We start from the raw sequence: 25,623 nt of genomic DNA on the forward strand, positions 1-25,623 counted from the left end.
TGCAGGATCAGTTGGAGTCAGGCCTGCTTTGCATCTGCCCCACACGCCTGTAGCACCCAAGCATCCAGATTCTGCCCCGAGGGGTTCAGAGAGGACAGAACAGCTCCCCCAGCCGGGCCACACACACTTCCACCCTCGAGCTCAGTTCTCCACAAAGACGATGCTTTCTGGGCGGGTCTCAGTGACATCTTTTTAGGCATTTCAGGGCTGCATTTAGTTCCCTAAAGTGTGCAGGGACAGGGTAGGAGACAGTGGGAAAACTCCTTCTCCTGAGTCCGTGAGCGAATGGGGGAGTCCCGAGACGGTGCCCTCTCTCTAGGGCCACGCGCAGTACATTTTGGATGGCTAGTGGCGGCAGGGTGGAGCGTCTCCCTCAGGACAGGGAGGAACTGGAGCCGACTGCACTCCCTGACTGCGGAAAACCCCGCCTCAGCACTAGGGAAGCAGTTCCCTTTAAGTTACATCCTTACTGGGACCACTAAACGGTCATTCTAACTGGGAGATGACCAGGAAGAATGTACCTGAGGTCACAGGGCACGCCGCCTGTGGGATTCGGGACATCTGTGAGTCGGCAAAGGAAAGTCCTGAGAGCCAGCAGCTCAGTAGAGGCAAGGCCACGGTGTGGGGGCCTGAAGCTGCAGCCGCCCCCCTGGCAGCCGGCGAAGCCTGAGCTCGCTGCTTCCTGGGGGCTGCAGGAGGCTAACCGGGACGCGAGGGAGCCGAGAGCCAGGGGCCCTGGGATCCTCTCCTCTCAGTCATGCATCTCCCCTGCTTGGCCTGCAGAGTTTCTGGCCTCCACTAAGCCTTGCTGTCAACCTCAGCCCGGGGCAGCACCCCGGGGTGACAGAAGAAGTGTTCCTAGAAGGGGAGCAGCCCTGGGCCAGCCCCGGGGGTGGAGTTTCTGTGGTTTTTTTGTTTTTTGTAAAACAAACATTCAGCCCCAGGAATACCATACCAAGGGGACAGACAGACATTTGGACACCATCCTGAGAGACATTAACAAACATGGAAGCTCTGAGACAAAGGTCCTTCTCTCACCCACCCCTCAACAGTCCTCAGAATGTCATTGCAGCCTGTCTTTGTTCTGCTGCCTGATGGAGCAGAGATTGGGGTCTGAGGCTCAGCTCAGCCAGTGCCACGTCCCCCGCCTGCAGCCTCAGAAGACGTGTGAGTGCCCTGCCCTCAGGCCTGAACACGCCCTACAGCTTGGATTCAAAATCCCATCCCTGTCACGGATGGGGAGTGTGACCCTGGACCAGCTTCTTACCTTCCCTGTGCCTCAGCAGTCGAATGGGAGTAAAGGGTGATGGCGGGCGTAAACATGACAGTGCAGATGGAGCACGTAAAGAATGCCCGGCCCAGAACAGGCGCGAAGTGAGCTGTTCAGCTGTAACCCTTCAGGCTGTTCCCTTGCAGAGACCTCTGAGGGGGAAGGCAGTTCAGGTAGCCAGCGAGCGGATTTTAGGGAGAGAAGCCGCTCGACACTGCTGGGAAAAGGGACGCTTGTTTCCTGTGTCAGAGGCAGCTCCAGAAGTGTGTGTTAGGAGACTGGTTTCCGCAAGACCATGGGCTTAGCAGCTTTCACGGGGCACTGGAGGGCCGAGATGGCGGGGGGCCCTCCCCTGGCTTGCTCTGGCCGCCCCTTCTTACTGTGGCAAAAACGCCTGATTCCTTCTGGCTGATTTCATGTTCTTGCCTCGGTTTTACTTTTGAGCATCTGCTCTTGATAGGAGGAGACCAGGAAGAAACTGGCATAAGTGCTTCCAAAATATTGTATTGAGTTGGAGAGAAAGGATCTGGCTGGCCATATACACTGAGAAAAAAACGAGCTCAGGATGCATTCTAACACTATGGATTCTTCTGGATCTGCCAGCTGTCTCAGCCCAGAGGAAGACAAGATAGAACTTCACATCTGAAAGTGGAGCCCCGCTAGCGCCCACCGCGCTCGCAGAGGACAGGCTGCAGGCCTCGTGGTGGAGGACGGGCCGCTGCACCGGCAGGTCCTCTCGTGGGGAGGGGAGCACTTCCCTAAACCAGGTGCACGTGGTACATTTTCCCCAGACACGGGGCACAGAGTCTTCAGCAGGCAAGCCAGTGACACAAAGACACGTCCTATGAAGAACAGGTCTGTCACCCCCTCAATGCTAAACCCGAGGGAGGGGAGGGAGGAGCTCAGATTAGGCAACTGGTGAAGAGAAGGTGGGGGAGAAGACAAGCTCGGCCTGTGTGCTGGCTTTCTCCCCCACCTCCTTCTAATGAAAAGAAAGCAAGGCCAGTGGTCTCCAAAAGCCAATGGGTCCGGGGGTTCCTGCTGAGGCTGGGGAGGCACCAAGAGTGAAGCTGCCATGCGGGTGGTCTGCGCCACATGCAGAGAGCAGAGCAGAGAGCTGTGGCCTGCTGGGCCAGGGGAGGGGGCGAGGCTGGGGCCGCTTACCCTGAAAATCCCCCTCACACGTATCCAAAACTGCGTCACTCATGTCACACAGCTGCAAGAACACAACGATAGGATTTGGAGAAAGGAATAAACAGGATGAAGCAAGAACGTAACAAAACAAGTCTGCCACGTATCGCAGTCAGGTGGAGGACACCAGATCATTACAGACTGCACACGGGCACAGAGAGCTGGACACACGGGACAGGACGACAGTCCACTGCCAAAGAACATTACGGCAAAACAGGGTGTGCGGGGGTGGGCGCATGATTAAGTCTAAGGGTCACCAGTCCTTAAACTGGCACATTATATTTCCCACACGGCCGTGGGGATACTGCCCCTCAACGCTTTCTGTTGCCCACTTTTTGCCCCCAGATTTCTCCTCTCATCCTGTTATCTTTCTGTTTCTCCTGAGTGATAACCTCTGCTCATTCCGTTCCTTCCAGTATGGGCACTACCCTGTGTCCCCTCCTTGGGGTGGCTGGAGCAGTCGGCAGGCTGATGTGTTGGAGGGAGTGGCCCCTCAAGCCCCCTCAGGGTGACCCCCAGCTCCTGGGTGTGCCCACAAGCCCCGAGGGCCCAGGCCTGTGCTCCCCCATCAGGGCTCCCTCAGGAAGCACACACCACCCCCAAGAACTACCGGCGGGAAGCGAAGAGTGGGGCTCACTGTCGTTTTTCAAGGAGGAATTTCCTTCATTTTTTATAAGCCTCAGGGTAGCTGACGGCAGATGTCCCTTCAACACAACATTAATCACGTCCAAAATAAAGAAGCCAGATCACCAGACGGCTGCTCCCCACAATATCTGAATCTCCTGACCCATCACAAACACTCCAGCTGACTCGCCTTTTCATAGGCAGTGAGGAGCCGAGCTCTGCAGGCCACCCCTCCATCGAATAAAGGGAAACCGTCACTAGCAGAGAGGGACGGACATGGGGAGAAAGGCACAATCGTGGGAGAAACTCCAGTGCACTGGGACCTAGGACTGCACTGCTCTTTGTGACTGCATGTGATGTGTGTGTAGTGTGTGCGTATTTGTGTGTCTGTGGTGTTTGCGTAGTATGTGTGGCGTGTGGTGCGTGTGTATGCACGTGTGCATGTGTGTGGTGTCTGTGTGGGATGTGTACGTGTGTGTGTGCTGTACGTCTGTGTGTGTGTGTGCATGTATCTGTGTGGGGGCGTGTGTGTGTGTTCCATCCCAAGCTGCCTCCCCTTGTGCTACTTGCGGCAACACTAAGCAGCTATGCTCGGGCTCTCTGCCGCCTGATGACATGGTGGGCTGGCTCTATCCCAAGACACAGCCCAGCATTTTGCCTGCTGCCCTGCATGAGGAAAATGCTACGGTGATCTCAGTGGCTACTACAAATACGCCCTAAGCTTCTAATCTCATGTGGACAAAGCGTCTGGGGAGATGTTTCAAAAATGTCCTCTTCTCCCAACCAACAAATGGTTTTTGCTAAATGTGGTGTGTGTTTGTGATTTCATGCTTACACGTTTTTCTGGGGGAAAATAGCTGTGTCTTCAATCTTAAGTTTAAAGTATAACTAAATTTAGCAGTTGTGGGCTTGTCCAATAAGCTCCTCAAAGAACGAGAGGGACATGCATCTTTTCTGAAACTGACCCGTTTCTAAATATATATTGCTAGAAATACTTTTTTCTAATAAGGCTTATTTAATAGGAAAAAGTGTCTTCAGTTCTAGTCTCTGTTCTCAAGATACAGGTTCATACCTGTTTAAAGGCTTGGGCCCTATCCAAGGAAAACCTCCAATACCTCACCTGGGCTTCGATGCCAGCTGTTCTGCAATCAGAATCCGGTTCCCAGCCTCTCCTGAGCACCACTCCAACGAACTCAGGGCGCTCAGCCCCCAAATTAAGAGCAGAAGCAGAACTAAGCTGGTGGGCACTCGATTGGGAGGAATCCCCTAAGAAGCCCCTCTGTGGGACAACCTGGATCTCAGGCTGCTTTCCACTGGCTTACGGGGGTGCTTCTAAGCTCTGCATGGCACCAGCACAGCCATCCTGTGGCACAGGGATTTGGTAACTGGCAGTGGCGCGAGCAATCCCTCCACTTGGCACATTTTGCTAAGGTTCATGGAAAAATCGGAATCTTGGTTACCTGTAGACATGCTTTCCCCGGGGGACATGCCATCTAGCACAGGGTGCTCCGTGGACTGCGGGCTAGAGGCTGAGAGGTTCACGGTGGGAGGCTGTGGAGGCGGCAGAGTGGGTCTCTGGCGGGGCTTCGGGGTGGGCCGCGACTTGGTTAAAGTGCTCGTGAAGCCAGAGGGAGAGGTCAGGGGAGGAGCCGCAGCCGCCGGGGAGAGCTGGCCGGAGGCCAGAGAGTACCCTGGAGGGTAACTCAGTCCATAGGGCGATGGGGTGCTCGGTGGGGTGGGAGACAGGCTGAGTGGGGACGGCTGGCCGGTGGACTGGTCAGTCATAGCCCCCGGCTGGCCAAAGGGGACCTTGGGTGGGATTGGTGCCAGCTTCTTGGAAACTGAAAGACAAAACAGAACAACAACAACACACAAGGTTGTTAAATGAAGCCCATCGTCCGTGCGGCCTGTGAGCACCGCCTAGCCCTCCTTCACCACCCCCTACCCCTCGCACCCCCATCCTACCCCTGGCTCTTGCCACCCTGAAAGCAGCCAATACATTTTTAAAAATTCACCTAGAACTGCAAGTTTTCACATGTCCCCATCTGTTGACTAATTTCTCCTCCTCTTCTCTGGATTCCTGCCATGATCTACACACACACACCCGAGCCAAACTGGAGAACAAATTTCCCATCCACAGGCGGCGGCTGGTTTCCCAGCCTCCTCTCATCACTCTGTAGTGGTGAAGGTGGCAGTAGTGCTCCGAGGAAGAGTCAGGGACGCGGGCACGACAGACGATGAAGAGAGTTCAACTTGCGACAGTGGATCCTGGACAGGGGCCCTGGCTACCCTGGCCAGTGTCCTCGGGGTAGGAAACTCTGACTTTTGGCCGAAATCTTCCCAATGGCTCTGGGAGCCCATAACGGTGACACGTGACCGAGTCCACAGAAGCCCAGCGCCGCCATCACTTCATCTGCCCTTCCCCGTCCTTCCCTCAATCCTGCGCGCTGGCCTCGGAGGTAATTTTCTTTCCAGAATCATGCCCTCTGGGTGTAAATGTGTCCAAATCTACTGCATTTGTCTAAACACATCATTGCTCCACACCCCCTCCATTGTCTTCATTTTCCTATTTCTATTTACTTAACCATGCTAAAGGATGACAAAGACATTATACCTTTAACTGAAAATGAACTGGTGAGAATGACAAATTCAAACATTTGGAAGATCCCATTGATGCACAAACATCTTGAGAAAGCAATCACCAATCTGTCAGAACTAAGTGAGGGCTGGCTGTGGGTAGCACTAATTCTAGAAGAAATTGTCTTTTAAGCCCTCAAGGAGGCATCAGGGCCTCTTCTACCACCCCACCCCCCACGTCTCCATGTAACAAAATCTCTCCTAATGGTGCCTCGTGCGTGCACTCCCCTGGCTCCTTCGTGGGCAGTGTGGACACGAACATTGTCCTCAGAAACCCACTAATGTGGGTTCAAATTCCCGTCCAGTCTTACCCCCTGTCTGCCCTGGCGCAATTTATTTAAACCTCTTCTATACAAGGGGAAGAATAATATTTTCTCCACAGCGTTGCAATAATTAAATGGGATCCTGTAAGGAAAGCACCATGTAATCACGACTTATAATAAAGCCACTTTTCAGCTCTCCTGGCTGATGCAGGAATCACTCCACTGGAGGAGATGCAATTGATGCTTGACGTGTCTTCCCCTAGGTGAGCTGGGACAGCGAGGAGGCAGTGCCATCACCAAGACGTCGGTGATGGCATTTACCGCTCTGGGTAGCGACAGGACTAGGCCATGACGTAAAACTGCAGGCACGCTGTCAAAAGACTGAGGGGGTAAAAGAAAAGCTCAGTGTGCCATTAGCGGGCAAGATGGAGCGTAGAGAAGAAAGTTGTAGCCTTCCAATACTGGCTCTGAGCTACTGAATGTCACTCGGGAAAGGGGTTTGAGTCATTCTAGGTCACATTCCCTACATAGGTCCAATGTGCTGTGAAAATTGAAAGGGACAACCTACCACTGGCATTAGGAACCCAACTGGCCTGGAACAGGAGCCCTGACCCCACTGGACAAAACAACAGCTTTGCCATCACCCTGCCTTACAGAGCTGGGGGGAGGGTCAAAGGCCTTGTAAACAAAGACAGCTACAGACCTATATCTAGACCGCACAGAAGACCTGCTGGTGCTGGAGAAAAGCCCTGGAACGCTAAATCCCACCACCACCACTTTGGCTCAACTCCTCATCCTGCAGGGTCCTCAGCACATCCTGAACACACCACCCTTGTACTACAGTCCCATGTTTGCCTTTCTGGGGAGGCTCTGACTGCTGCTCTGTTACATCTCCACAGCTCTGCACACAGTAGGGCTCCACAGATGTTTGCAGGCTGTATGAGGACTAAGTGGGGAATGAACGAGATGGAGAGGCTGGGTGAGGGCTGACTTGGATGATGGGATTGCCACTGCAGGCTGGGGCCAGCGAGGCTGGAAAGGGACCTGTTGTGAAGGTCCGTGTGGATAAGGAAAACCAGCCCTATTCCACAGATTCTGGAGCTAGAGCCACATCTAGAAACTGGAAAGATCTGAATGGAGAACAAATTAAACAAAATGCTATTTCAAACAAGCTAAAAACTTTGCTAAGAAATGACATAAGGTGAAAACCAAAAAGGTTCAGCTAAGTACACATTCCGTGCAGCTCCCCATTTATGAAATGTAACCACAGAGCATGTCTTCAGCTTCTGGGAGTCATTTCAGAGAGAATAACCAGGCCTTTTACAGTGTGTTCCAGTGGCAGATTCTGGGTTGGGTGGTTCATGATCAGTGTAGAAATTCTCAGGCCTTCCAAAACAGAAACATCGAAGGGCAGGACTCCTGCAGGAACAATCCTGGTTCCCTCCTCTGTGTCACCTCTACAAACAATCCAGGGGTAGGAGGCTGAACTAGGCTCCGGCTGGGGGGCAGGGAACTCCTGCAGAAGACTCCACACAGTTTTAAGTGATGGCAATAGAGCCTGGCACGGTCCGTGGAAGACACGTCATCCTGGGCAATGAGTTCTGCACAGAGGTCTTGGTGTACGGGAAGCAATGCCCTATATATGCCCCTAATGAGCCTGCTGTTCAATTGAGTAAATGGAGGAACAATGATGAAACAATCCCTCTTGGAGTTGGTTAACTTCCAAAAGTTCTAATGCCCAGACAAGGAATTTTTCACTAAGCCCCATGGTTTCTTAATATCCATGCTAATTGAAGAAAATGAGTTTTTAGGCAGTGAAACAGCTTTCTCTGGCCTGAGACCAATGTGGAGGGTGGCAGTGACGTACCTTTACGGAGGGTGTGAGGGCTCTGGTCTGCAGGCGGCTGGCTGGGGCTGGTGCTTGGCTGCACCCCTGGCTGCGTCCCTGCACAGGGAGGCCCCTGGCTGGAGCCTGGACTTCCTTTCTGCCCAGATCCTGGGGAAAGTTCCTTGCTTTTAGAAGTGCTGAAACACAAGTACACAGAACAAAAGAGAACCCCTGAACTCAGGCAACTTCAGCACCAGCACTGTGGATCGCAGTATGTGTTCCCTGGGTCAGCTCAAGTCTGTCCCAGCTCTAGTCTGTCTCGGGGCTTTCTTAAAGCCTTCAAAGATGCCCCTGGAGGTGACTGACCCTTCCTGGGGATCTGACGGCCTGGGTTCTACTCTTATCTCTGTGTGGCACTCACTGCCAGCTTCCTCTCCATGCCTCTTCCTTCTCTCCACAAGGAGACCATGAGAAATGAGAGGCAGGGCCCTTGAGCATCCTCACTATATCTTGTGATCAGCATGGGGATTCTCAGACACTCTGAAACTCTTGTCTCTTCTGTATCCACAGCATACCGGAGCAAGAGGACTTCTTAGGGTCAGCGTGCTGAATGGGGGCTGATGACTCAGGCTCACACTGCCAAGCTTTATGGCCATGACTCTCCAGCTCTCCAGCTCCTTTTCCCGAGTCTCCACCACACTCCCAAATAGGGGAGGAATTCTGGGACCTACCCTCAAACTCAGTAACAGATCCCTGCAGATGGCAGGGCTGACACAGACTGGCTATACTCCTGAACATGGGCCAATTCAAGTCCCAGTCCTCCAGGCTCAGAGGGGGGTGAGGGCCAATGGCAGTGAGGGCCTCTGGAGTCCCATGAATTGACAAAGAGACAGCCCTGGGTCACCAGTTCCCAAAGAGGATTCATCCTTCACTGCTAGCTCTTTCTCAGGCATTCTCCTAAGGATAAAGTACATGTTCGAGGACACCCTACTCAACTCCACTCCACAGACCAGCACTCCATGGACCAGGGACAGCAAATATATGGCCGACTCCTCACCCTTCACCATCCCCCATATGCCATCCATGGCAGACACTACTAATCAATCTCCATCTTTCCCCCAACGGGGTTCTCACTCGTTTCACCAGAATGCTCCAGGCAGCTCCTAGCAAATCAGGGAAGGTGACCCTGGAGTTGGGAGCAATCCTGTGATCCTTGCTAGAACCTACCTGGATTCTGACCCCCTCAGGTAGGGTATAGGGAGTGTGGGAACCTAAATCCTTTGCAACGGCTACTTCTTCCCACAAAAGCAGCTACAGCTCATTTCTTCCCTAAATTTAGCAAGTCCAAACATTAAAGAGCTAGGAATATACTTCTCATTCCACTGGGGTATGGCGAGAAAGGCTGGGAGGCAGGGACCTGGCCTGGAACAGCAAACATTCAAGTACAACTAGAATTCCTCACGTGAACGAATGAAGGGAAGAACCCATTCTCTCCTTCTCAGGATGAGTTTTGCACCATACCTAGGTAATTCCCCAAGGAAAAAAGCCATTTCATCCACAGGGACAAGAAAAGCAACAATTCTTTTCTCTATTCTGTTAATGAAAACCAACTACAACAACAACAAAAAAACAAAAAACCCTTGCCTCAACAGGTTGGGCAAGAACTTGTCTTTTTTTCTTCTTCAGGCCCAAGGTCACCAGGAACTCAGGCATGGATGCCAAATATCTCTCTACCCTTCCATCCATCTCTCAGCCACCATCAAGAAGAAGGTAAAACAAAACAACAAAAGAAAATACAGAACAAGCAACCCAAAAAACTGCTTCTTGTGGGGTAACAGATTCTCCTTCCTTCCTCTGGATGGACAAGACATCTGTCCAAGGAATCTAGGGACCAAGAAAGTCGTCCTTCTTTTCCCTCCCACCTGATACACTTTCCCCCATCACAGAAACAAGTATTTACCTACGTAGCCTTGTTCCTCTCTCTACAGCATAGGTGCAGCTGACCCAGTGGGGAGAGGTAAAGGTGTAAGGGAGTTATTAGGAGCGCTAGATGAAGGAGGCACGGTTACAGCACGCTTGAGGGCTGGTTAGTTCTGGGGACGCGTGACTCGGTGAGCCAGGGTGCAAAGGAGCAAGAAGCAGAGTTTGGGTTTAGAGTTAATGCCAAGCAGGTGAGTGGGATGCAGAGGCTGAGCCTGGCTGGAGAGAGCTGCCAGGCCTGGAGAAGACGGACCTGGGTGGGGAATGGGAAGGTTGGAGCAAGCCAGAGCGGGGGAAGGGCCTGCCATCCTCAGGGGAGGGGGAGCCATAACAGGAATCCGGCAACTGGAGGAAACATCATCTGGGCTGCAAATGTCCAGAAAACAGAAAAAAAAAGAACACAAAAAATAACAATGGAACAACCGTTTGTATTGGAAGGAATCCATGTGGGGAGAAAAAGAGTGGTACAAGACAAAGAAGGATGCTGACACCGAGAGGAAACCTACAGAACTGGTGACCCCGGGAAAAAGGGGCATATGACTGCAGAGCAATGAGACTGACCTTTTAAATAATCTGAACCAGTGGGCGACGTTCCCTGCCCGGAGTGACTCTGCAAGGTCACCCATCCATAACGTTCCAGGAACACCTTCAGAGCCTGGGGAAATCCATCTTTGAGGGGCATTTTCTAGAAATATCATTTATATGTCAAATATCGTTTGGCACCAAGTCTCAGTTATAAGATGGAAAATCAGGATGAAGCCGACGCGTGTCCAAAAAGGGATCTGTCCCAGCAAATGTCTATCTGTCCATTTCCTCCTCATCAGCCTCTCCGGCCCACAGCCATCAGCCTCTGCTTCTCCACTGGACTCACTTCCCCCCGTCCGCATTTCTCAGGAGGACCTGGAGCCGGTGAGTCCACAGCCAGGTCTGGGTCCTCTCGTCCTCTCTGAGTTGGAGCATCAGCAACAACCCAAGCATGTGCAGCGTCCATTCCCCCCTGAACTCGAGGACTGTCCCCTTTTACCTCTGTCATTTCCCCATTTCACAGGGAAAATTCCTTCTACTCAGTAAAGGAAAAAGAAAAGCCTGTAATCCGTTCATTTAGGGGGTTGGTATTTGTGTGTGTGCGTAAAGCTCAGGTTAAAAGGGTCAGCTTCCCAAAGTCCCCCGCATTTTTGCAGCAGTGGCCATGGAGGAAGGCTGCGTCCCCTAACGGAATGCACAGTGGCGTCTGATCTGACGTGGCTTTCCTACGTCTCTGAATCGTTGTTTTAGAACAGACAGAAACGAACGAACAGCAAAGTAGTTTCCTTGTGCAATTCCCACTTCTAGAATCCCCTCTGACCACACCTCTTTCCAGGAAGGGCTAGATAAGCCTTGTTCCCGGCCACCCCGGCTATGACCATGTGCTGTAATTATCTGTCAGGGCATATCTGCTCACTGGGACATGTGTGCCTTAAGGGCACAGGGCCAATCTTTCATCTTTGGACAGCAGGGTCCTCTATAAATGTTCACTGAACTAGTGACAGAATGAGCTTGTTCTCACTTTTTCCTTCTTCTAAAAGAATGGAAATACAACCATGCAGCCTGCTGCAAAGGTCACCCGGCCCAGCATGACCACACGACCTCCACTCCTTCCCTGGTTTGCAGTAAAAATGGATCCCAGGAATTTAAAGGTAGAGGAGAGGAAAAGAGAAGCACTGACATTCTACATTTCAAAATAGGGACCTTATAACGGCACAGGCAGGGGGAAGTAGACAGGTGGGAACTTCGATTCCTCACTCACTTGAGCAAGCTGCCAGCTTATATGGTGGCTTGGGGATGCTATTCTTGGGAAGCCTGGGCTTTATCTGATAATCCAGGGAGCTGTGAATGACTTATTTGGTGCCAGCATGATGCAGAAAGCCAAACACGAACACTTAGAAATGGAGAGAAATGACAGAATCCAAGAGGCCTGGAGCGGATGCAGCAAACCCAGACACCCCACACCACAGCCAGCCCGCCCGAGGCGGCCGGGGCCCCGCTTACCTGGTCCGCTCAGCACCGGGCTGGAGGCCCAGGCTAGATGGAGAGAGCGAGGGCGCCGCTGAGGCTGGGCCGTCCAGGGGCTGCTCGGGCAGGGGCGACGGCAGGGGCGCTGCCAACTCGGCGGGCGGGGCAGGGGGCTGCATGGTAGGCGGGGCGCACGATGCTTTCCGGCCGGCCGAGGAGCCTCTTCTAGCCACCCAGGACGTGTCCATGACCCTCACGCCCATGCTGACGAGGGACACAAAGACACCTGCTTACCCACGCGCGCCAGGCGCCAGGCTCCCTCCCCCACGACGTGGACACATTCAAGCACGTCCGCGTTAGGAGAACAGCAGCGCAGCCTTAGCACCCTCCTGGGCCCAGGGAAGCGAGGCATCAGGCTGTGCTCCGCGGACGGCCGGGAGGGCAGTGCTCAGAGCAGCCCGGCTGCTCCGGGCCGGGCCTCACACCAGCGGCCCCGGCACAGCTGGCAGCTGCGCCTCCACCCTCTGCCAAAGCCAGCTGGCCTTAGGATCTGGGCGTGGAATCCAAGCTTCCCTTAGAGCAGAATGCAGCCTCTCGGGGGGGCACTCACTTCTCCCACGTGGGAGGTGGAAGTGGGCAGGACAGGGAGCAGGGCAGCATCAGACTAGAACACAGGCACTGACCAGCAGGAGACATCTAAATAGCCATCCTTCTTTTCGTCATGGGGGGTCTAGAGCACGGGACCCACTCAGGATTTGTGCGCTAGCCCAGGACCCTGGCCAAGCTACAACCTCTGCTGGCCACACCCGCTTGTCTACACAGCAGGGAAGGGGTGACCATGCCTATGGTCACGCAGGGCTTTGATTCAATTTTAATGATGGGAACACAGTCAGCTTCAAGTAAGTCGGCCAAGCAACCAAACACGGCACATTCACCCCCTGGCAGAGCTCACTAAGGCACAGCTTGCTGGGTTTTCAGAGATTGGCCGTGGCCTTGTAGCTACCCGAGGATACCATACCTTTGGATTTTCCTAAGGCTGCAGGGACAGAAACATATAGATATTAGTGTCAAAGAAACTACGCCTTACTATGGACATACAGGTTGTCTGGTCAAAGTCAGGGTCTAAGTGTGGGGCTTTTTTTGTGCCATGAAATTGTTTCAGTTTAGTTGGTCTCTCTAGTTCAAGTGACTCTTCTATTTGTATGGATGGACATCATATCCCACCAAGCACATAGGTGAGAAAAGAGCAGCTGATGAGTTGACGTCGGTGCGGGTAGAGGTGGGGGTGGGGGGAGGGTGTCATAATGGAGAAAAGAATCGATAGAAGTAGCCAACTGCTCGCTTCTAAGCTGTGTGACTTAGAAGGTGATTAATTCCCTCTCCTCTGGTCCAGGAGGTAACTGGTACTGTGGTATGCACTCAAGGCCTTCATTGACTAGGGCAAGAACTAATACTTCTAGGATCAACAGAGACGCAGACATTCATGCAGGGAGAAAACATGTCTCCCAGCCAGCATCAGTCTCTGCCACATATATGTACAGTGGGGTGTGAGGCTTATCGTGTGCTTACTCGTACCCACACTGGTCAGAAGCACAGAGCTATTACACCATGAAATCCTGCCCAGGGATTTCCTACAAGGCCACGTTTACCTTGTAGAGGTGCAGCAAGATTAAAAACAAAAAAAGGTTCCAGTTTGCAGATTGGTCATAGCAGGTGGGATTTGGGTCCTTTAAGGAAATCTGCTTCGGGATGGAGTCTGCAGTGAGGTGCACAGTGAAGTGGATGGGGACAGCTTCCTGACACTCTTCCCTCTGTAGGATCCCCAGAGACCTTCTCATGTGTAGTGTCGTAAATATTTCTCATCTCCCCTGGATGGCTCTGAGGAGGCACCTTGGGGGAAGAGGTTGTCTCTTTCCAGGACCCATTAGCTTTCAAGCCACCTTGGGTCTGAGGACCCTCCACTAATAAATAAGTACCTTCCATAGGGGATCCAGAATCACTCTTGGAGGCCACTCAAAACTCTGGGACAGGATCCAGTTGCATCCCCTGATATATAAAGTAGGCTACAAAGGAATACTGAACTATGCTCTTTGGGCTTCAGAATTTATCAGGATGAAAAGAGCAAAAAGCTTAATACTCCACTTGGGGAAGGGAACTTGTACCACTGAGTTGCAACAGTTGGAGAGGATGGCAGGCATGTAAGATGTTTCCCATAGCGATCAACAGAAGGAGCCCTAAAGGATGTAACTCGCATCCTGTCTTCTCTTCCTGACCCTGTTCTCTTTCACTTAGGAAGACCTTTCCCATTGGTGGGGGGTGTGGGGAGGCATGAGCTTCAGGATCAGGGCGGGTGGGAGATGCCTTCTACTTCCAGCGGCATCTTCCAGCATCAGCAAGCTCAGACACCAGGCTACCTGGTGATCTTCTCCTGGTTTACCAAGGGAAGAAGCCCGCTGGGGCATGGGGTATGGTCCAGTGAGACCTACTAAATATCAGGGCAAAATGTCGGCAACCAAGAAATAAGAGCCGACGGTACACTTCTGCTTCTGCAAAGAGACTGTTGTGCCGTCTGTAATCACCACTTTCCCAGCTGAAATTACTTCTTTGTGGAAGGCAGCATCATATGTTCACAGTGAACAAGCGTCAAATGTTCAGTGATATTTTCAAAAAGTAATGTAAATCTTCCCAGAGAGAATCAATCACAAAGGCAGTAGCAATGCTGTTGCAGCCCTAACAGCATGTTTACTTTCAGAAGCAAATTGGTATAAATAAATGCTATATTTATATTTAAATGTTTGAAAGTCTAGCTAGAACTCACCCCGATGACAAAACTTATAGAATCGCTTGGCATGCTGCGAGGAGGGAAAGCTATTCAAAGATGGAGGAATACAACCGGAAGGTTCTATCAGCAGTTCACAAGTTTCTGTTTATTGCTCTATCACATAAAGAAGCAACCCTAGCCAGAGTCAAGAAACTGCTTGTGTTTACCAAGAAAGGAGTGAAATGGAAGTGCAGTTAATAAAGAACAATTGACTCCATTAGAAGTCACTGCACAGACACGTAAGGCCAGGCTGGATGTCAGGTATTTCTCATGCCCACTGCTTCTGGTGAAAACTAAGAAGAACTTGGTTTTCAATCCCTTTATAGCTGAATCAAGGAGGAAGAAAGAAGCCAGAGGCCAGGAAGAAGCAAAGGGTTTGGAAATCAATAAGCGGGAGGCAGGAGGACACAGCTGAGTCCAGGAGGGGACCTCAGACGAAGCCTCTCTTCTGGCTTCTCCGGGGCTTCTGAGAGGAGGGAGCGAGGTGGGAGAAGAGGACCTGCAGCATCGGGGGGCTGACCCTGAGACACGCCTCCCACTCCTCTCTTTTAGGGTAAGGAGACAAGGGGCAGGGAATTCAGAGTTCTCACCTGCTCATCATTGGCATTCATGTGGGGTAGGCCAGGTGACAAATCCTCACCTTGGCAAGGTAGCCCCACTGAAATACAGTCTTCCCTGTTTAACTCTCCCCAGTCCACCAAGATCTTATGTTTGTATGGAACTTATCCTAAGCCATACTTTGTATTTTTCATGAGAGACAGTATCACGGAATAGGCTCTGGAATGAGCCAGTCCTCTCGACCCAGTTAAACCATTGATTGACTCGGTAGAGCTCTCTCCTCATCTACAGAATGAGGCTAATACCTCCCATCCCATTTCCAACACCCCATGAAGGTAATTTATCAATGACTGAATGCTAAGATATATTTAGCACACCCCTGGACTACTACCTGGGAGTAGAAGCCAAGTGGTCATGTAACGGGTTGTGGTGGTGTGAGAGAGATGGGAAACACAGGTGTGCCCGGTAAGAGGTATGTCTAGCTACGCAAATGGTATTTTATGGGGGTGACAAGTTGGAGATGCAGAGAATCATACGACATCCTGATGGAGGGAAGATAAAGGCCTGGTAGCTGGATTGTGTGGAGCTAGAGTGGCAGCTCCATGATATGGTGACCCCACTCCCTGTCCTGCTCCTCATTTCTTCTAGGGAGCAGCACAGCCCTGTGGGCAAGAGCATGGGGTTTGGAAGGAGGGATTTAAGATTTGAATTCCAGATTTTCCCTTTACTAACTGTGTGAGAGGGATGAGTTACTTAATATCTACTATCCTCTGATCATCTGTAAAATGAGAGTAATGACGTCCCCCTCTCTCTGAGGGCCGTTGTAAAGAATACATAGAACAGAGTGCACAAATTACATAGCACCTACCGAGAAATCAATAAGCAGTAGCCTTGATGATGATGATGCTCTGTCCTTGTAGGTGCCAAGTACAGATGATGTAAGAAAAAAATCCCCATGGAGAAAGAAAGAAAGAAAGAGTGAACCCAAGTCTAAAGCAGGCTGATTGAAGGGGGAAAGAAGGATACTATGTCAGTGAATCAGGTCCAGTGAGAGATGGAGATATTAGAAAGACCCCATCTGGGTACATCACCTGGTTTACAGGGTCTGCTATCAGATTTCTTTCCTTCCTAACACTGGCCCTAAACATCAAAAGATTTTGGGGTGGCTTCTCGGGTAGAAGTGGGAAAGGGAACATAAAACAAGGAACACAGGTAAGAGTCATTTTCTCCTAGGTTCCTAGTCTTCTAGGAATCTGGTGAGTTAGATGAGCCCATGTGGATTTCAGAGGACAGGATGGTGAAAGCCTGCTTGGATGACCCTAGACTTAAGGAACAGAAAAATAAAGAGGGGATCCTCACAATCCCCCCAAGTCTTACTGCCCAGCCCGGGTCATCAGGGCAGGAAAGAAGGAAAGAACAAGAAAGGTCACCTTGCCTGAAAGGTTCTTTGGAAAACAAACTGCGATAGAGTGCAGGAGACTCAGCCAGGAATGGCCACAACCCTTCTGGCCTACCGAAGGTCTTCCAGGTCACAGGGAGCCTCCTGCAACCTCCCGCTGTCCTTAGCCAGTCCATTTTGGTATTAGTATAATTTGTGCTTGCAGAATTAGCCCAATTGCTCATGGTAAGGCAGAGACAGATAAAAACACTGAAGGTGTTTTAGTGAGGTGCCAAAGAAAGGGCTTGGTCAGGGTGCCTCACGGATGGAGAAGTGCACTTAGCCATGTTGCTATCTTAAAAACATGACAATGTCACTCAAAAATTTACTGTGTGTACTAGAAACAGCTAACATTTACCATGTGCCAGTCATTGTTCTAAATACTTCATTAATTAAGATGCTCAGAAACAACTCTGAGGTTGGTGCTTACTATTATTTTCCTATTTTGTACATAAAGACATGAAAGCATTCAGAAGTTAAGTAACTTCCTAAGATCACATGGCCAGGATTTGAATTCAGAGAGCCTGATCCCAAAGTTCATACTGGGCATGTTCACAGGACGACTTCACATAAGGTTGTTCTTCTCACACAGGATGGGAGAGGAAAGGGAGTAGGAAGGTTAGACCTATAACTGTCTCCTTGACGCAGACAATGAAGCGGCATTCTTGTGTTCAAGTCTATAACCTGGTAGGCCATCCAGGGAAAGCAGAAGACCCAGGACCTTAAAAATTGAAAGAGACAAAGGCCTGCCCACGAAAAAAAATAGCCCAAATCTGAAAGTTGGAAGATCCAGCTCCAAGAAGAATAGGTGTCTACAGGCAGAATACATTTATCACTGAGCAGAAGTGTGCTGTGGACCATTCTAGATAATAAGTTGTCAGGGGTTAGCAGTTGTTTTTTGTTTTTCTTTTTTCCTCTGTAGGACAGACATCTGCTTTGCTGTTTTTGAACTCTGGTCAGGAACAATCCTAGCCATAGATGCATACAATAAATGGCTTTGAAGTATTCAAGTCTATAGAGATCTAGAAGGTTTTGACTTTTGTTCTAGAGATCAGTTACATTTGGCAAAGGCCAGCCAAGAGGGAGGAGACAAGCAAACCCGGTAGGTCCCCAAATATCCATTGAAGCCTCGGAAGTTCAGGGACTGTTTAAGAAGAACTTGGAGGCCAGAGGCCCATGGTGCCAATGTGAGAGAGAAGGGAACCTGAAAATCCTGACTCAGCTTTGCCTACACTCACCTAGGGAGGCCAGAGTCAAGTATTTTCTAGCTCCTCTCAGGATGAGTCCTCTCCTAAATACTTAATAACAGAGTTTCTTAATCTCGCCAGTACAAATAAAGGCCAGAGTCGACTGGCAACATTTCACAGACCTGGCCTCAGCATCTATAAATGTGTAAATCCTGGAAATGTGACAGCTGAGGTGGGACCTGGGACAAGAATCGACCTCTCAAAGGTCCATTCGATCAATCCAAATCCAAAATATGAGTCAAATTTTCCATTGGTATCTAGGATGGCTTTCTAGGTAAGCTGGTCTTATAGGTTCAGGCTCTTATCTGAAATAAAATTATGACACCATTTACCCATGATTTAATTCCTTTCAGGGCTACTGTCTCTTATGTGCTGCCCATCTTCCCACCGTGGGTCTACAGAAGATCTCAATACCTACAATGACAAAAACAAGTCTCTTGGGACACAAGTTCTGATTGTCTCATGACAACAGGCTTTATGATCTAATAAATTTGGGAAATGATGAATGCCACAGCCCCCTTTTGAAGATTTGTGGCATGTACACAGCATGTTATAGACCCTAAGAAGTCATACAGTAAAGAAATTGGTTTGAATGTGTTGAATCATGTGTTTCAGGAACTCATTAGACCCCAGATTTCCATTCCCCCCACCCCAAAATAACCAACAATAAGTGGAAATAGTATTCCATAGAGCACCACTCAGATTGCTCTCGAACCTTCTTAATTAAACGTGCCTATTCCACATCACAGAACACCTAGGTTAAAGTCCAGACAGGTGGGACAAGACCCATCGCAGAGTAGCTCTCAAGCAGAGAGAATGCCTCCCACATCAAACTGAGCTCCAGGAGAGAGCACTAGCTCTGGTGTAAACATCCTCATAGATTTTTTTGGGTTGCTGTCAACTGGCTCTGGTAGAGGACCTCGGAGGACCAGAGCACTGTGGAGCAAGTGAAATGTCTACAGGCATGTCAGATTTTAAGACTTGAAAGAGAAGCTGCACGTGGGTCTTCTGAGTATAAAGAGCCAAGATCATTGGGACCTCTGTGGACAGACTGCCATCCCAATGGGACCCCAGAGTCTGCAGGCAGCTTCACAGATGCTGTCAGGGCCTTGCCATGAGTGGGTTTAGGGGTACAGGAGGCTAGAACTAAGCAGGACAGTGGGACAGATGCGTCAGCCAGCAGGGACCGTGTAGAGAGCATGGGCCAGACCCAGGAGGAAGCAAGCAAGCAGCAGGGAAAGGCAGGCATCAAGGAAACTGGCGCGTAAGGTAGGGGGCAGTGGTGGGACTGGCGGGCTCTGTCTGGAGTCTGAGGCTGGCAATGGGCAGGCAGTGGAAGCAGGAGTAGAAAGGGGGAGGATGACAGCCTTCAGGAGGGTAGAGATGTGACGCTAGGAAGGAGGCTTCATCGCTGATGTCATTTCTGTTCTTGTCTCTGTGCTTTTCCACGGGTCCCTCAACAATCCCAGCTGATTTGTTCAGATTGTGCTGGGGACGCAGCCAATGGACACATCTGACAAATGCTTAGGGTCTGTGGGTCCATCTTGACCAACAGGGAAGAAAGTATAGACGTCTTGGCCAACTTTTTGGGAGGCAGTAAGTCTTGCATAAAAAATATTTGATGTGACCAGGGATAACGCTTCTGCCGTTGTCAGAAAAACAGAAGGGATTTGCAAGGTTACTTTCATTTATTATTTGGGAATAATGAACCAAGAAACAAATGTCACTATTCTATAAAACAACCAAACAAAAAACAATACAAATGAGGCATTAAAAATCCTTAACAACCTGCACCCTAAAATTTCTAAGTGGGAACTTAGGAAAGTGTAGAGAACCCTAGTGTGACCTACTCAATACTTTGTCACTCAGAGTGTTGGCAGAGTTAGGAAGGTCTGTATGTTACACCAACATTCAATGGCTAAAGTAGGAAAGTTTTGATAAATTTAAACAATGGTATCATTGCCAAATTCTTTATTCAGAACGGCAAAATTTTTCTGTGATTCAGTGGTTCTCAACCCTAGATGCACATTAGAATCATCTGAGACACTTCTATCGTTTTTTTTTTTTTTTTTCCTGAGGTATTATAGGAAAGGTGAGTGGCAGCTGCAGGTATTATGCTGACCTGAGCTGTCAAAGTCTCTCCAGGTTGCTCTCGCATGCATCTGAGACACTTTTAAAAAATACCAATGCTGGGGCCGGCATAGTGGTTAAGTTCAGGTGCCCTGCTTCGGCAGCCCAGGATGCGCCAGTTGGATCCTGGGTACAGACCTACACACTGCTCATCAAGCCATGCTGTGGCAGCATCCCACATACAAAATAGAGGAAGACTGGCACAGATGTTAGCTCAGGGACAATCTTCCTCACCAATAAATAAGCAAGCAAGTAAATAAATAAATAAATGAATGAATGAATAAAAAAAAAATACCATTGCCTGAATCCCAGCCTGACTGAGTTGCTTAAACTGAGTTTTAAACACAAACACATCCAGCCAATTAAATCAGACTGGAGGAATGGTGGGTAGGAGGTACAAGACATCCGTATTCTTTTTTTTTTTTTTCTTTTTTTTTAAAGATTTTATTTATTTATTTTTTTCCCCCCAAAGCCCCAGTAGATAGTTGTATGTCATAGCTGCACATCCTTCTAGTTGCTGTATGTGGGACACGGCCTCAGCATGGCGGGAGAAGCGGTGCGTCGGTACGCTCCCGGGATCCAAACCTGGGCCGCCGGCAGCGGAGCGCATGCACTTAACCGCTAAGCCACGGGGCCGGCCCCGTATTCTTTTTTTAAAGCTTGTTCTTGCTACCTTTTTTTGTATAACAAACCACCCTTAACTCTTAGTAGCTTATTTCTCTAGGTCACAAATGCACAGTTTTGGTAGAGTTAGACAACGACAGCTGTCTACTCTACACAGCACTAGCTGAGGTGGCTTGGGTTGGCCTGGAAGACTCCAAGACAATTCACTCACAAAGCTAGTAAGTTGGTGCCGGCTGTCAGCCTGGTGCTCGGCTGGGGATGAAGGTTGGGGCTTCAATTTCTCTCCAAGGGGCTGACTGGACTCCCACACAGTGAGGTAGCTGGCTTTCAAGAACGAGTGTTCCAAGAGACCCAGGCATAATCAAGAAGGCTTTTTCTGACCTAGCTTCAGAAGTCCCAGAACATCACTTCCACCACATTCTGTTAGTTAAGTCACTGAGGCCAACTCAGAGTCAAAGGGAGGACAATTAGATTTCCATCCTCAATGGGAGGAGAATCAAAGCACCAGCCGCCATCTTCACCACGGAGCTCCTGGTGTGTAGCTGCAGGGGAGGGATGAATTAGTTTCCTGTGGCTGCTGTAAAAAGTACCACAAAGTTGGTCAACAACCGAAATTTATTCTCTCACAGTTCTGGGGGCCAAAAGTCCAAAATCAGTATCACTGGGCTGAAATCATGGTGTCAGCAGGACTGCGCTCCCTCCAGAGGCTCTAGGGAGAATCTGTTCCTTGCCTCTTCCGGCTTCTGGTGGCTGCTGGCATTTCTTGGCTTGTGGCCACATCTTCAAATCTCTCTCCGCTCCAACTTCGTATCTCTCTTTCTCTGTGTGTGTATGTCAGAGCTCCCCTCTGCCACCCTCTTATGACACATGTGATTACACTTAGGGCCTACTTTGATAACCCAGAGTAATCTCATTTCAATCACATCTGCAAAGACCCTTTTCCGCAAATAAGGTAATATTTACAGGTTCCGGGGCTTAGGACCTGATATCTTTGGGGTGTCATTATCATGCCTCCATCGTTCACAATCATGAAAAATGTCTATGTGAGCTCCTAAATCTGACCCAAGGACTTGCCAAAGAAACTCAGTTTCCTGTGTCGTCACGAATCAGAAAGGCATCAGGACCAAAGCCAGGAGCTGGGATGGGAGTCAACTACTCTGTATGACGTCTAGGACACGACGGCCAGCAGCCCAGGAAAATGTCACTGGCATGGATGGGGAACTTACCATTTCTCTAAAATGTTATGCAGTTTTTCTTCCCCCAATTTCCTTTTTTTAAAGGTAACAGCTTTATTGACATATAATTGGTTATATTCTTTTTTAACCTGACCAAAAAACTTCAATAAAGTGAGCTTTAATTTGTCAGTGTTTCAAGGGGTAGTTAGAAGACTATGAAATGCACCCCATAGATTTTAAAAGTTCAGAAATGGGGACAAATACGGAGAATACCCCTAATATTGCTAAAATCTCACAGGAGTCAACTGATGCAAATTCCTTTCCTCTCCCCTAAAACATTTACTCACAACTTAGGTTTCAGTTTCTCTTATAGCCAGTTAAGAACTGATCATCGACAAGCTCCCTGTACCTTAACACATAATGCACTGATACCCCAGACAACTCAGTGAGAGTTACCCTAAACCGGTAAGCCCTCCACTTAATTTAATGTTTAATACAAATTTTAAACTATGTAAAATGTATCCATTTCATGTGCAACAATAATTTATGTAGTACATCTCCTATATCCTTCAAGTACATGGTGGCAGCTTCAGCTCTCAATCAGAACAGTATGCAGAAGGGGCATACTATTTACAAAGTTCTTGAGCAACAGAACTTTATCAGAGATGAGGCATCTGCTTAAAATATCATCTTTTAAGCTTCTGCATCTGCCTGCATACTATGGGGACCAGTGGACGTTGAATGCTCCGAGACTCCACAGTGGGAACTCTCTTTTAGAGGTCATTTGGATTGCTTTTTGGAGGGTACTGGGAATCAGACGAGGTCCAGCAAGGAGGACAGAGGAGCACACCTCTGATGCAGAAACACCCGGAACCAAAGGAGTTCTCTAAACCCAGCCAGGACCAGAACTGGCCCTCCGGGGCATTCCCTCTGCTAGACTGACATCACAAAGGGACTGAGTTGCTTAAACTGAGTTTTAAAAACAAATTCCCATGCACTTGCACTCTCTCTCTCTTTCTCTGTGTCTCTTTCTGTCTTTCTCTCTGTCTGTTTCCACCTCTGTCTTTCTGACTCTCTCTCATGATGTAAAGATCAGATCTAAGTATACTCTTTTTATAGATTTAAGAAATTTTCCCCTAATCTCTTCAATTTCTAAGAATTTCCAGTTTTTCTTTCCCCACCTGATAGAGAACGACAAACAACAGCACAGCGCAGATAAACAACCCCACCTGCCTTACACATAAAGTGTCTCTGGTGGGTAAGGTAATAAGCAGGGATGCTGGCCCTTCTGAATACTCCTCCATCCTCACAGGACATAGGTGTAGGTCTCAATGCCAACTCCACTCCGAAAAGAAGAGGTGAAAAGTAAGACTCACACCTCTACAGTTCTTGGTTTTTAGCCTTCCCTCTAAAGCCCTTTAGGCCATATGCCTTTCAAACAAATAGATCTTTCTGGTCGCCTAGTAGTCTGACAGGGAAGTGGAAGGTTGTAGTTGCTGTACTTCCTGTGGTCTGAATTTCTGACTCCTGTCTATTTTGAAGGAGCAGTCGCTAAATTTCATTTCATAGTAGTAATTTCCCAACCAAATTTTACCCAATTGACTTGCTTGACCAAGCAATGCAATACATTCCTTCTGTAAGACACATTATCTGACGCCTTCAGCTTGCTAAACATTCAGAAATCCACATATTTTGGTTCCCATAACTGAGCTGATGCTTAACATGAATCAGCTATGCTTGTTACAAAACTTGTTTATGCCCATTTTATTTGTTTTGGGAATCATATCATGCAATTACAGATTATGTAACCTAATTTAACATGAGTGTGAGAGGGTCGTTGCTGTGGAAATTAAGTTGAACACATTTATGAGTCTCATAACAACTGCATCAAAGTAGGTGCAGGTGTCAATCAAAAGATAGGAAAGAAATCTTACAAACATACAAGAATTTTACACTCAGATTGCTTTAAGTTTTAGGTTTTCTCTCTATTTTAAAGAGACTAAAACTGGGAATGTTTAACTATGCATTCAAGGTGTTTTTTAATGCAAGAACGTTGCTGAGGAATGCAAATGAGCAGACCCATCATCAAAGTAAAACCATTAAAGACTTGAGAGTTGACATACATTTATAAATTTTGAGTCAAAATAAAGTGTTTATATATATTTTTTTTAATCCCCCTTGTTGACCAACTTTTTTTTTCTTTTTATGAGATCTAATCAATACTGATCACAACTGTCAGCTCAGAAGGCTGCACCTACCTCTGGCCCAAAAGGAGGGAAGCAAGCCAAGAGACTCATCCCAAACAGCACAGATGAGAGCAATAAGAATGAGGTAATGGTTTAATTGCTACAAGTCAGTTAAACCACTGAAGGTAAGGGCAGCCTTCCTGTCAATCCATCGCAATGCCCCCCTCCTCCAATCCCCAACGCTGAGAAAGGGACACTAGTTCATACCCATCCTTTTTGTAAAACTCCAGCATCATATTATCCGTGGCAACACTGAGGGGCCGGCGGGCCTGCTCGGGCTGGCGCCGGTCAGCAGGGTCCATGTCTGGGGAGGGCATGGAACTGTAGTTGGCGTTGTGGTTCACATGGACTGGACTCCCGTAATTCCCTGTGATGTTGAACTCTATCTCTGCGGGGAAGAAAGAATGGGTGTACATGATCTATTGGTCTGTCCCGCCCTTCCTGGGCAGCAGAAAGATGAGCAGAGATGGCCTCTCCTTTACACTTCACCCCTAGAAAATTTTGTCCCATGGTTCAAACGTTAAGTCATCTATCGGTATTACTTTATCTTAATATAATTCATCATATTAATAGGTGAACACATGTGCTCACCTATCATATTAATAGGATGGGCATTTAATAAAGCAATTTCCACTTGTGGTTAAAAAACAAACTTAGTTTAAACAGGAACAGATGGGTACTTTCTGAAAAGGACAAAATCGTCTATCCCAAACCTTATAGTTAAGAGTGAAACACCACAGCAGTCTTAATCAAATCAGGAAAAGGAGCAAGGCCCACTCTCATCACTGTTATTTAACGCTATTGGAGAAGTGGTAGCCAATGCACTCAGTCAAGAAAAATAAAATAAGAGGCCATATTATTATTTGTAGATGATGATGATGTTGTCTTTCTGGAAAACCAAAAAGAAAAGATTAAAAAGGATTAGAACTAGAGATTTCACGAGGGTTACTAAGGTTGTTAGCTACAGATGGATACACAGGAGTATTCACCCTGTCCTTTCCTAGTCATAGCCTGTTCATCTGCAATGGCAATGAATTAGCTCATCCACTGAACTTACAGAGTTATGCCTCCAATTCCCATCTCCTTTATTTCTTTACTCTCATTTCCTACCCTCACCCAACTTTATGCCATCAATAGAACTCTTATGAGAGTAGCAGTTCAGAGCTTTCACAGGCAAAACACATGAAACAAAATAAAGACAATCAAACTTCTTTGATGTTAGATCAGCACTAGTTGATTACTTGTGATGGGGGAGAGAACACAGAATCATTAACCTCTTATCCTAATATGAGTTAATGGCTTGCTTCACACAGATGAAAGCATACCCTTAATGTTTACTAAACATAAGGGAGTATACCTTTTTTTTTCTTAAATGGAATGCTGAATTTAGTGTAACAACTGCTGTCTCTTCAAAGCTGTCACCATTGAGAGTCATATACTTATGCAATGGTACTTCCACGGCTAAGAACATTTATGAAACTCCCTCTGAAGGAGCTGCCTTTAGAGCCTAATTTTGAACCAGGGACAAAAAAGAATCTCACTGCCTTTGAGCCGCACCCTTACAGGCTGAGGGAAGCTCGAAGGACACGGCTTAGAATA

The 25,623-nt window shown here is 48.6% G+C and overlaps 1 protein-coding gene and 1 non-coding gene across 6 annotated transcripts in view; both read right to left on the reverse strand.

The window, feature by feature from the left end:
- ARHGAP44 (Rho GTPase activating protein 44) overlaps positions 1-25,623 on the reverse strand; it is a 177,690-nt gene that overhangs the window by 1,723 nt on the left and 150,344 nt on the right. For 2 of the 5 annotated variants that reach the window (XM_058559685.1, XM_058559686.1), the window contains exons 16-19: positions 24,232-24,412; positions 11,822-12,049; positions 7,853-8,010; positions 4,546-4,926 (exon numbers count right to left, since the gene is read on the reverse strand). In XM_058559685.1, coding sequence (XP_058415668.1) covers positions 4,546-4,926; positions 7,853-8,010; positions 11,822-12,049; positions 24,232-24,412 — 948 coding nt within the window. Of the gene's footprint in view, positions 1-2,434; positions 2,487-4,545; positions 4,927-5,900; positions 6,367-7,852; positions 8,011-10,046; positions 10,160-11,821; positions 12,050-24,231; positions 24,413-25,623 lie in introns of those variants that run through there. The other 3 variants (XM_058559687.1, XM_058559689.1, XM_058559688.1) reach the window with 3 other exon arrangements.
- Positions 19,929-20,035, reverse strand: LOC131417986 (small nucleolar RNA SNORA44). Its single transcript, XR_009222785.1, has one exon. It is a non-coding gene; the product is annotated as a small nucleolar RNA SNORA44 (small nucleolar RNA).

This window comes from Diceros bicornis, chromosome 18 (assembly GCF_020826845.1).
Source record: "Diceros bicornis minor isolate mBicDic1 chromosome 18, mDicBic1.mat.cur, whole genome shotgun sequence".
NCBI classification, from domain to species: Eukaryota; Metazoa; Chordata; class Mammalia; order Perissodactyla; family Rhinocerotidae; genus Diceros; species Diceros bicornis.